The sequence below is a fragment of the Cryptomeria japonica genome, chromosome 10, assembly GCF_030272615.1.
Source record: "Cryptomeria japonica chromosome 10, Sugi_1.0, whole genome shotgun sequence".
In the NCBI taxonomy this organism is placed as follows: Eukaryota; Viridiplantae; Streptophyta; class Pinopsida; order Cupressales; family Cupressaceae; genus Cryptomeria; species Cryptomeria japonica.
The window spans coordinates 698,823,322-698,836,677 of NC_081414.1; the positions used below are offsets into that span (position 1 = coordinate 698,823,322).

The 13,356-nt window shown below is 35.8% G+C and overlaps 1 protein-coding gene across 1 annotated transcript; it reads right to left on the minus strand.

The window, feature by feature from the left end:
• Positions 1–10,811: 10,811 nt before the first annotated feature.
• On the minus strand, positions 10,812–11,560 carry LOC131040485 (uncharacterized). The gene has a single exon (XM_057973426.2). The coding sequence runs from the start codon at positions 11,382–11,384 to the stop codon at positions 10,842–10,844; it is 543 nt and encodes a 180-aa protein (XP_057829409.2). The 5' UTR covers positions 11,385–11,560; the 3' UTR covers positions 10,812–10,841.
• Positions 11,561–13,356: the final 1,796 nt, after the last annotated feature.

A 13,356-nucleotide genomic window follows, 5' to 3' on the forward strand; every position in this document is an offset into this window, starting at 1 on the left:
TACACCACGTACTTTTCAATCGACTTCACGGTCACGAGTAGTTTCACCATCGGAGTTAAATTTGTAAATTTTTTAAAAATATAGTAATACATTGGTTTCAAAATATCTTTGTTAATATATATGTCTCATTACTTGGTGTTTTATAGAGCTTATCAGGGGCTGAGATGTCCCAACTTGATGATATCACACTTTCGGCATTCACTTTGGCCTAGATAGCTTTGCGGTACCATTTAGATTTAGATATTTTTGACTTAGGTGATATATTAGATACATGCACTTTTCCCTTATGTTAATTTTTTTCTATTAGTTTACCCCACCTGCCTCGAGGACATCTTGTGTGAGAAAGCCATCCTCCAACACTCCGAGGTAGAAAAATATATCCTCCCAAACACCCAAATGACATAAGGTAATTCAATACAATTTAAATTTATTTGTTGAAATGTAATGATTAAACATGTATATGTAGACATTGATAAATGCACTTAATTTATTTTTTCTATATATAGAAACAAATGGGGTTTACGGAATCAATGAATGCACTCATGTTGATGAGGTTCAGCAGAGGGGAGAGTTAATATTTTCATATTCACTTTGGATTGCATTCTTGCTTGTTCAAAATATCTAAATCCTTTTATGTCTATATCATATGTTATCATTTTTATATAGGAAATGGTAATAGCTGCATCAAATTTGACTATGCCTCTTAAGGTTACAGGAGAACTATCTAAGGCTCCAAAGTGCATTTGTTCTACATATGTTAAACATATCTGTTTAGAAATAAGTACACTCATTTTTTAGTTTTTTTTATCTAGTTTGTCAACAACTTTGGGTTATTAACTTGTATTAATTGTCTTTAACCTATTACAACCCCCTTCCAAACTTCCTACTAATGCTCTACCCTTCCATTTTGTTATAAGTCCTACACGTCAAAGATGGGGTCCAACATGACAAAGAGAAGAGGTATGTTTGTCTTAGATCAACTCCTTTTCACTAAGTGCACAACGAAGTTGAAACCCTCTTGTTAACTCCTTTTGGACCACTTACCATGGATATAGGAAATGATCATAACCGATTCATCTGTGACTTTGCTTCCTATGACCATAGGACATCCATCTGAGGCTCCGGTATGCTTTTGTTTTTTAGTCTATTCATTTTTAGTTATTTTGTGTTTTTTGACATATATGTTATTAACTTGTATTAATGTTGTTTTACCAGTTACAACCCCCTTCAAGACTTCCCACGGATCCTTAGCCTCACCCAATTGCAGAAGAAAGAGATGAGGTAATCAACATTTCAACTTCAAACAATTTAGAGTTCAATATTTAGTTATTTTGATGTTATATTGAAAAAATATATCCGATTCAACATTTGAATTGTCCTTGTGCAACCACCAAAGAGCCACGTACTACTTCGAAGAGGCTCAATTTTGATGATCTGCCATAGTCATAGATACCAATAGAGACATATAGTTCTAGTTGTGGTCATTGAAGGACAAATGTTTGTATAAATTTGACATTTGTATATGTATATATGAACTTTGACAGAAATGACACATGCCACATTTTGTAACTATTATTGATTTGGCATCTATGCCATTTTTTGATATGTACATGATTATTGTTCATTTTGATATATATGAAACTTGATATTTGATCCAATTTGTTCATTGTGTGGAAATATTCGATCCATTTTGATATATATGAAACTTGATATTCTTGAAACTTAGTTATTTGCAATTAAAATGTGATCAAACTTGTTCATTGTGTATATGTCTTGAAATGTGATCCAATTTTTTCATTACATGTAACTCATATGGCGTATACTTTTAAACTAGGTTGCTAATATTGTGTATACCCACGTACCCAAGTACCGACACCAGTAATGCTTCGAGATATTGCCCTCCAAAAATCGCTGCTCGATTTGGCTTAGTGCACCTTAGGAACACTTCGGTCTGGCATGCTCTGGAACGTTTGAGATACTTCATGGGCGAAACGAGGTTATCACTAGCGTTTACCCGACCAAACAGAGCTAATGGAGTAGACTATTTGGTGCCACGATGAACAATTTGAAAGATGCACGATTATGCAACTTTCAACTGAGCAACAATGCAACTTTTGGCATCAACCAAGATCAGGTCACCAAATGAAAACTGAGTGGAATCTACCAAAACTGAGATACATTATTGTAGGCCTTGGTAAGATAGTACTTTTTCACCTCATGACTCACCAATACCCCTCACGAGCTCCGAGATATCGCCCTCCAAAAATCGCTACCCAATTTGGCTTAGTGCACCTTAGGAACACTTCGGTCCGACGTACTCAGGAAAGTTAGAGATACTCCATGGGCAAAATGAGGTCATCACTAGCATTTACCTGGACAACCAGACCTAATGGAGAAGATAGTTTGGTGCCACGATGAACGGTTTGAAAGATGCACAATTATGCAACTTTCAACTGAGCAACAATGCAACTGTTGGCATCAACCCACATCGGGTCACCCAATGAAAACCAATTGGAATCTCCCAAAAATGAGATAATTTATTATAGGCCTTGGTAAGATGGTCCTTTTGCACCTCATGGCTCACCGATACCCCTCACGAGCTCTGAGATATCGCCCTCCAAAAATCGCTTCCTGATTTGGCTTAGTGCACCTTAGGAACACTTTGGTCCGGTGTGCTCCAGAACATTCGAGATACTCCATGGGCGAAATGAGGTCGTCACTAGTCTTTACCCGACCAACCAGATCTAATGTAGTAGACTGTTTGGTGCCATGACAAACAGTTTGAAAGATGCACGATTATGCAACTTTCAACTAAGTAATAATGCAACTTTTGGCATCAACTGAGATTAGGTCACCCAAATGAAAACCAAGTGGAATCTCCCAAAACTGAGATACATTGTTGTAGGCCTTGGTAAGACGGTCCTTTTTCACCTCACATCTCGCTGATACCCCTCACGAGCTCTGAGATATCGCTTCCCGATTTGGCTTAGTGCACCTTAGGAACATTTCGGTCTGACGTGCTCCGGAACGTTCGAGATACTCCGTGGGTGAATCAAGGTCGTCACTAGCTTTTACCCAGCCAACCAAAGCTAATGGCGTAGACGGTTTGGTACCACAATGAATGGTTTGAAAGATGCATAATTATGCAACTTTCAACTGAGCAACAATGCAACTTTTGGCATCAATCGAGATCGGGCTGCCAAATGAAAACCAAGTGGAATCTCCCAAAATTGAGATACAATGTTGTAGGCCTTGGTAAGATGGTCCTTTTGCACCTCACAGATTGTCGATACCTCTCACGAGCTCTGAGATATCGCCCTCCAAAAATCGCTTCTCAATTTGGCTTGGTGACCTTAGGAACACTTCGGTCTGGCGTGCTCCAAAATGTTCGAGATACTTCGTGGGTGAAACGAGGTCATCACTAGCATTTACCCAACCATCCAAAGCTAATGGCGCAGACAGTTTGGTGCCACAATGAACGGTTTGAAAGATGCACAATTATGCAACTTTCAACTGAGCAACAATGCAACTTTTGGCATCAACCAAGATCAGGTCTCCAAATGAAAACCAAGTGGAATCTACCAAAAATAAGAGATTTTGTTGTAGGGCTTGGTAAGATAGTACTTTTGCACCTCACGATTCACTGATACCCCTCACAAGCTCTGAGATATCACCCTCCAAAAATCGCTGCCCGATTTGGCTTAGTGCACCTTAGGAACACTTTGGTCTGGCGTGCTCCAAAATGTTAGAGCTACTCTGTGGGAGAAATGAGGTTGTCACTAGCATTTACTCAGCCAACTGAAGATAATGGCGTAGATGGTTTGGTGCCACAATGAATGGTTTGAAAGATGCACGATTATGCAACTTTCAACTAAGCAACAATGCAACTTTTGGCATCAACCGAGATTGGGTCGCCAAATCTCTGTTTGTTCTTCATGGGAATGAACCGCCACCACCAACACGTCCGGTTGGGTGGGTATATCCAAGACATGGTCCATTTTTGGCTCCTCACTTGCCGGAACACTCGCTGACATACCCTACTAACAATGTCCCTTAGGTGCCCTAAGTGTACAAAAGTGACGAACTTTGCTGGGGTAATTCTCTCAATTTGGGGCACTTGTATATGATCCGTCTGAAGCTGCAAGATCCATGTCAAGACTAAATGGATTATGAAACCTTACAAACATGTCAAGACTGATCCAAATAGCCCATTTCAACTATCCAAAAGCCTACTCAATCTAGATAGACCTATTTGACCAACTTTGCCTATTAGAACCTAATAGGCCTATGAGTACATTTGTGGCTCAAATGGCCTTACATCAACATCAAATTGAACAAAGCACATAAAACAAACATGAAAACATTAACCATGACCTTAGTAGGGCCTTATTACATTTATTATGAATATTTTGGCCTTGTAGACGTCTTGGGACTACAAACAAGGGATTTCTCAAACACACCCCTCCAAGCACTTCACAACTCCAACAATGGATCAAACATGTTTCATATGATCTGCAAAAACTCTAGAAACCATAAAAACACCCTCTCATTCAGAGATTTCTCCTGGACCAACATATGGCACCTTGTATGCACTATGCCAAATTTTAGGACAGTCAATATAAAATGCACAAAACGAATTAAAGTAACCTCTTGAACCAGTGCCAAATTAAAGTTCAAACATTTCTCTCAAATGGTACATGAGTATTTAAACTTGTCTAACTGCAGAAAACCCAATGTATTTATAATCAAATGGTACAAATTTGGGCTCTCAAAATTTGCAAATCAGCCCCATGGGCACTTTTATATATAAAATATGGCATCTAATATGAATGATCAAGCTCATTACTATTTATATATACAAAATTTTGCATCTAAATATGCACACTACAACTCATTATTGTTTTTATATACAAAATTTAGGATCTAAATATGCACATTACAACTCATTGATGTTTTAATATACAAAATTTGACATCTACATATGCACATTACAACTCATATGCACATAGAACACCTCCAAAAAAGAGAAGTTACTATATTTCACAAAAGATATATACAAAATTGTCAAAATTATTCTACCATATTGTAGAATTATTCTTCTAGATGACCCAAAATCAATCAAGTGAACCTTCTGGATCAGCTCTAACTCTTAGTGTCTCAAGTATTGCCTCATGGTCATATTCACGAACTTTCCACAAATTCTTGTTAAGAGGTCTACCACGATATTTAATCAATTGAATATTTGTTGCAACAAGAAGGTTTGAGTAATGGAGAATATGTCTATGTGTCTCAAAGTCCTCAAACATCCAGACATTAGAATTCTTGATAGGGTACCTGCATTTTATAGAAGGATAAGTTAATGTCAAAATCAATACAACGACTGATAAATAAATGAGTTTAAGAGGTCTCAATACAACTCGACACAACAACGATACCTTCTAAGCCATGTCCCTATCACAACAACTGATCCTATTAGGTACTCAATATGCTCTCCATCAGTGACTGTAGAAGTCAATTTCTTTTTGGCCTCAATACAATGACACAAAATGTAATATGTTCCTTCTTCGTTGTTCTCATCCGTAATAACTGCATATACATGACCTGAATTTATTAGAAGGATATAAGTTAATACCAAAATCAACATAAAAAACTAATAAATTGAGCTTAAAATTGATTTTACCCAAGTAACAAATTGCAACCCTTTACCTGGTTCAACTAGGTCTGATACATGGTCAAAATCCACTGATGCTTCAATCTGGTTCATTTCTAGTGCTCTAGGAAGTTGATATGTATCTAGGGTTTGCGAAGGTCTACAAGACCATTGGTCAACCCACTCTTTTGATTCACATTCATCCCACACAAAATGCATACACGAAGAGCAAAAGAATGCAATCTGTCTAGTATAAATAACCAGTGATGCTGCATTTGAACTTCTAAATGAATGCATGTCACTTGATCCCGTAAGTGTACAACAATCTAGATAGTTTTCAATGTTAGATTCACGTATTAACCAAAAATATCTAGAAACCATAGACTTACTTGCACTACCTGATCCCATCGTAGAGTTACACCATTCTAAAATTGTTTCTGCATCTATTAGCACTGCACCACTTTCGTACTTCAATTCCTCTATGGTAAGAGCTCTTTTCACACATAATCCCACACCATCATGCTCTCCCTTTGCATGCCTTGCCTCAATGAAATTCCAAAATGTTGCACACCACTTGTCACATGCATCCTAGTCAACTAGTAGAACACCCTTGCATTCTTAAATTGTGCGGTGCAATTGTCTGACCATATTAAGTGTTGGTTGTATCTTATATCTCTTTCCCTTAAACTATCATAGAATACTGTAAAACATCCTTGTACAAACTCTGAGGAATGAGTACAATCATCGCTGATATAGAAGTGATATTCTCTTATAACCTTTATGTCCTCCTCAGTGCTATGATGTGCATGCATGAATGCTATGTGTACAAAAAATATAACTTATGTAGAGTGGTAATACATTGGTTGTACTTAATTTTGTATCTTTAGTGTATAATTCTCAGCAAAATCAACGACATAGACAATAGTGTCGAGGGGGAAAGTGTCCTTGCACAACTTGAATTGCTCATGTAACCACCTAGCTCTATGTGTGTGACCTATGTACTCATACACTAGTTTCTCTTGAAACATATTCATAAAATCAGCTACGCATATATCCCTTTTCACTAACTCACACCTCTTTAATTCTTTTCCATCTTTAACACCATAGGTGTCTGACTTGTATTTTCCAATAGAAACTAGTTCCTTACCAATTTCATGTGTGCTATCCAGATGTAGGCATCTATGCAACTGTTGCAAATTACCACATGTAGGACAAAAACCTCTCAAACACATCATCTTATAGTAAATGCACCTGTCATCTCATCTACATATTACACTTGAAATAAATTCTCTTGGTGACTTAGGAGTTTCTTGTAGACCACATTCCTGCAAAACATCATTAGTGTGCAAAGTACAACATATATAGCGATAAATATCATAATGCATGGAAAATTCAAAATGGACCCTACAACAACATGTATTACGTGCATGATTAATCTTAACATAAAATGGTTTTGTTATCTCAAAAAATCTTTGACTAATTTTAATATGAGGAAAACTTTGAAGAAACCTTTCATAAAATTGTGTTTGAGTCATATCTAAATAGTGTTTTGGACACGGCACATGATTTCTAATTCCAATTCGCCTTCTAACAACATCTCTTTGGTTGGGTGAAACCCTTGTGTTGTCATGCCAATATTTCTCAATTAACGTTATTAGTGCATCAACAACAACCTTGTCCTTGCGTGCAAGTCTACCCGAGAATGCCCAAAGAGAATTATTGTTAGGATCCTCAATTTTCTCTTGCCTATCTAAGGAATGGTGTAATGTGGTTCTACTTATCCTTAATGACTTAATTGTTTTTCTTATTCAATGAGATTTTTTTATTTCCTTTTCCATTATGGTTGATGTGAGGACACGACGAATAACATTAGCATCTTTAGTGCATGATTTCGAACGAATGGCTTGGTATGCATCAAAAATATTTCCTACAATGGTTCTTTCACTATTATTTTTTGATGTTCTTAACCCCTAAATTTTCATTGTCTCTCTAAATTTCAGATTTTTAATCATTTCAACAACTAATTGGAATCTTCCACTTTGATTTAAGTTTTCAAAATAGTTATTCCAAATTATTCTAACCATTCTTCTATAAGTTCTTTCAAATTTTTTATCATGCATTGGCTTCACAATATTTTCATCAATGTCTATTAGGAACTTTGGTTTTCTATGAATTATTCTAAGAGGTTTTAAGATTGGTGTGTGCTCTTCATTTTCATTAGGTGCATTGATCACATCAAATTCAAATGGTATATCTTCTTCAATTTCATTAACATGTCCATTCATCACATCATTTTTGAATGGTGTATTTTCATTGTATTCATTAGGTGCATTCATCATATGCATTTGAATTGGTGTATGTTGATCATTTTGATTTGGTGCATTCATCATATCAATTTCAATTGTTGAATTCTCATCACTTTCATTAGGTGCATTAGATGACGTACCTTCACATAATCTCCTCATACACTCCCTTTGTCTTTCCTTTGTTGCCTCTCTTTGTTCATTCATTCCTCTCTTGTTCTTTCCCATTGTTGATATTGATTGTCCTACATATAACATCATGACGACAATCCACAATCAAATTAAAAAAAACAAACAAATGATCATCATTTTGTTATAATCTAAAGTAACAATGATAAAATAACTTTAAAAACAATCCAAAGTACAAGACAAGTCAATCATTTCAAAACAAAATTGACAAAAAAATATATAAAAACCTGACTGTTATTGTCCCAGAAAACCATGTGCAACAACAATGGGGCCTTCAAACAACTTGCAATGTTGGTTTTTAGGCTGTTGGGACTAAAATATGAAAATTTTACCATAACCCGTATGGGTTATTCAAACCTATGGGAATGTTCACAATTTCTCATAACCCATACGGGTTATGCAAAACTAGAAGTTTTGGCCTTAGTTCTACATAACCCATATGGTTTATGTAGAACTAGGAATCAAAGAGGAAGTGGGGAGAGAGAGAGAGAGAGAGAGAGAGAGAGAGAGAGAGAGAGAGAGAGAGAGAGAGAGAGAGAGAGAGAGAGAGAGAGATTATCTCCATCCATATCTTTATCTCTATCTCTATTTCTTTCTCTATCATTTTCCCCTATCTCTATCTCCTTACCTCTCCCCTCATCTCTATATTTCCCACTATATCTACCTTTCTATCTCTCCCTCTTTCTAACCCCTCTCTCTCTATAGCTCTCTCTTTTTTTATATCTCTCTACTTCTCTATTCTCTCTCTCCCCCCTCTCTCTTTCTCTCACACACACACTCATCTCCCCCCTATCTTTATCTCTATGTCTCTCTCACTCACACACACTCCCTATTTCTCCCTCCCTAACCCTATCTTTATCTCTATCTCTTCCCTCTCTTGATCTCACTAGCACTTCTCTCCATCACCTCCTTTATCTCTCACGCTTACCCTCTCTATCTTTATCTTCCCATCTCTCTCTCTCTCTATATCACTATCTATATATTTAACTCTCTCTTATTCACTCTAACACATTATCTATATCTTTATCCTATTCATTCCATCTGTGTGTGTGTGTGTGTCCCTATTTCTATCCACATCTCTCCATCTTTCTCCCTCTCCCTATCACTCCCTTTTTATATCTCTCTACATCACCCCAACTGTCTCTCACTCGTATAAACTCTCTCTTTCTCTCTATCTCTCTCTCACTCTTTCTCTCTCTATCTCTTTCTATCCATATGTCTCTACCTCTATTTGCCTATCTCTCTATCCCTACCCCTCTCCATCTCTCTATATTTGCCTCCATGTATATCACTACATCTCTCCCTCTCTGTCGATTAAGAGATCTCTCACTCTTTATCATCCTCTCTCTAATTCACTCCATCTTTCCTATTCTATATCTTTATCTCTCTATATGTTTCCACCTTCCACTCACTCTTCTCACTATCTCTTTCTATCCATATCTTTCTCTACACCCATCTCTCTTGATATCTCTATCTCCTTACCTAGCCCTCTCAATCTCTCTACATCTCTCCCTCTCCCCCTCTATTTACATATATAAATTGAGCTATGCTCACTCCCTCCATATCCCTCTATTTATTTTTGTATCACTCTATATGTCTATATTTATCTCCATCTCTCTATTATTCTATCTCTAACCATCTTTCCCTATCCCTCTTCCTCTATATCTCTCTCTTTCTATCTATCTATCCTCTATTTATATATTTGTCTCCCTCATCTCTATATATCTTTATCTCTACATCTTCTCTACAAATCCATCTCCAACTCCATCTCTATCTATATCTTTCTCTCGATCTATACCCCTTATCTCCATCTCCTTACCCCCCCCCTCTCTCTCTCTCCCTCTTTCTCTCCTCTTTCTATCCATATATCTCCCCCTCTCTTCCTATCTACAAGTGGAGCATGATTATATTCTTGATTCTGAGGTTTTTTTTGTCATGCTTGAAAGGATGCATAGTTGATTTAAAGTTGTCACATCTCCATTGAGACCTTTGTTCATTTGCTAAATGACCTATAACTTGACCTGATGTACTATGCAAATACTTGCAATTAATAGATTAGATATTTTCCTAATTGACTTTTCACATCTATTCGACGCATCCATTGCACACCAAGGTGCAATTGCTAGTATAACATCAAATTAACACAGTTGATGATGGATCATGGAGTTTGATCCGAAATATCAAGCAAAAAATTTAACATAGCTTGAAGCTATTCATGTTAGCATTATGAACTATGGAAATCATATATCTACAATAACATCAAATATTATTTCTCCAAATTTTAATTTTCAAAATTTTTAATTAGAATTATTGAAAGTTCATCTTTTTCTTTCAAAAATAAAAAGAGTTGAAACCTAGCCAAAATAATATACCATAACTAATAATTACAGTTTAAGTGAATTATATCATCTAAACATTTAAACTAGTGTCAATATCAATTTGATTGCTAAATTTATGATCTTAATTTGAAAAAAAGTTTTTTGTTTTTTTTTTTAAATTGAAGTTGTGAAATAAAAATAATGTTAGAAATTTATCAAATAAGTCATTTATTGTTTGAAATTATTTCTTATAAAATGAAAAATTCAATGAACTCTTGGAAATGCTTCAAAATGATTACAAAATCAATCCGTGAAGTAAGAAGAAAAAAACCCCAAAAAGGGGGCTCTTTCAAATGCAATGCTAATAAACGTAATCTCAGTTCAGTTGACACCTCTGGCCAACATCTCTTCGTACCGCAACAGCGAAGTCTGGCGCTGAAATTTCATTTGGCTGTAAAATCTTGCAATAAATTCTTCAGCTTTTCGATCTTCTTGATTGTCTTCCTCTTGAAATGTGCGTGCCGGATTCTCAAAAGGCCGGCCGGTGACACCTTCTTTAATCGCGCAAGGACTGAACACAAATCTACGGGACTCATATTTGTCTTCAAAGGAAAAATCCGGCTGAAAGCAGGAAAGAAAATGGCGGCAGCTCGTTAATCTGCTTGCAAAGTGTTGTAAAGCAGGGGTTGCAGGGCTGTTGGAGCACGAAAATTCATATTCTCTCAGGCCGCTCAGTCCGCGAGAATTATACGCAGGTGTTCGATGAAAAATCGAACTTTTAAAGATCTTGGCGAAAACTTTTCCTCTTACGCGCAGGTCTAATTCCTGCAAAATTTTGCGCTTCAGAAGACATTTTCTGATCATGAACAGAGTCATTCGCAGCGTATTCCACGCACTCTTCTTTCTTACTCCTCTTTCTCCCATTTCTCCGAGTCTTGCAGAAAAATTTCAAAGCAAGCTTTGAGCAAAGATCGCCTGGAATTGGTATTTATATGAAAAATAAGCGAAGACTTTAGCCGTTTCTGTACCAGCTGTACGCGGTTACAGAAATAAAATAATGGCGGAAGAAAGAAAAAGAAGATTTAAATGTTGTTGTGTTGTTTCCGTGCATGAACGTGAAGACATTAGAAGATGCAATGCCAGCTCAGTGACTGTGACAATGCATGTGACCAGCTTCATTTTGATTTTTATTCCATCCCTGAATGCTCTCTATTCGTGCTTTCATTGTGTAATAATATACTAATTGTGGTTTTAGTTGTCAGTTTATGTGAAATTTAAATTTAAATTATGACATTTTATATTGGGGTTATTGTTAAATATCATCTAGCTTGAGAGTCAAAGCTTAATTTGGATAAATAAAAATTGGAAAAATATTTAGCTGATTTTGGTAGCTGATAGATAGTTGTCTATTATTTTAATCATAAATTTTAAGGTACGTTGGAAGCTTAATGATGGTATATGAATTGAGTTATTCTCAAATTTTGGCTGGGTTGAACTTATTGTGCAAAAATGATCTAGATTCGATTTGTATGTGTGGAAATAAACCATGTACATGGAAGTAAAATTTGACCAATCATTTTGAACCTGTTGATTGTGATCATCTTATTACTATAGTAGAGATTTTCATTGATGTCAGACCTACATTAATAATAGTGACATTGATAAATATATTTGAAGTGCTTGTTAGACAAGGAGTAATTCTCTTTTGGTCAAGCTCTTATGCAAGCCAATAAAACAATGGTGAACAATGATCAACAATTTAGCTTGCGACAATGCTATATGCTCCTAGGATGTCGATGTATTCCCTTTTGCCTCCTTTGTATTTCATTCTTAGATGTTTGACATGAATCAAGATTAGTTATTAAATACACCACACTAACATGTAACTTGAAATAATTTGTAGTTGAGTGAACTCATAATGGCTAGCAAGAGGGAAAATATGGTGTCATTTTCAAATTTGAATTTAAATATTTAGATTTAAGTTCAAATCTATGCACATTACCCAATGTAACCTAGGTCATTTCTACACCCACAAGTTTGAACCAAGGTAGAAAATGGTAGATTTAGTATGTGAATCCATAATCTTGGGTTGTAAGGAGATAGATAAGGTCATGATAGGGTTATTTACTAACTTCTACATAAAAATACATTATCTTGCACACTAGTCAATTCATAAAAGAGAACCTAATGAATGTTTGTCTAAAATGAACGGGGGAAATGTATGGGTATGCAATTTCGCCATTATAATTTTATGTTTATATTCAATACCATTGATAGTTTGAAGTTTATATTATGAAATTAAAAAATAATTTCTTTTTAATTTTAAGAAACAACTTCTTATTAATTGAGAACCAAGGTTCACATTAGAATGTGTAAGAGAAAGAAATGCATATACCACTTTTACACCTTCATTTTGCACACACACACACACACACACACACACACACATATTTGTGTGTGTGTGTGTGTGTGTATACATGTACATGTATATACACAAAGATATATATATATATATATAAAGATGTATATATATATATTTATATATACATATGTATATACATATATACATATACATACATATATACATGTACATATATACATACATACATATTCATGTACATATATACATGTATACACACACACAAATATATATATATATATATATATATATATGGGTAAGGGCTCCAAGTTGTGGTACCAAAAAGGTGCCACTTTTTATCTTTTCATAAAAATGCATCATCGGCATGAAAAGGTCGTCCAAACCTACGGGTTGGATGCCCAAGGCAAATCTAGCCCACAGGGTTGGTATTCTCCCAAGCAAACCATTTGGTGAGCGCCAAATATGGCGCTCACCAAATGCAAAATTTTGAATTTTCGCATCTGGTGCGCACCAAAT

Coding starts and splice junctions, on each gene's coding strand:
- LOC131040485 (XM_057973426.2), bottom strand. CDS start 11,384: ATGGGAGAAAGAGGAGTAAGAAAGAAGAGTGCGTGGAATACGCTGCGA.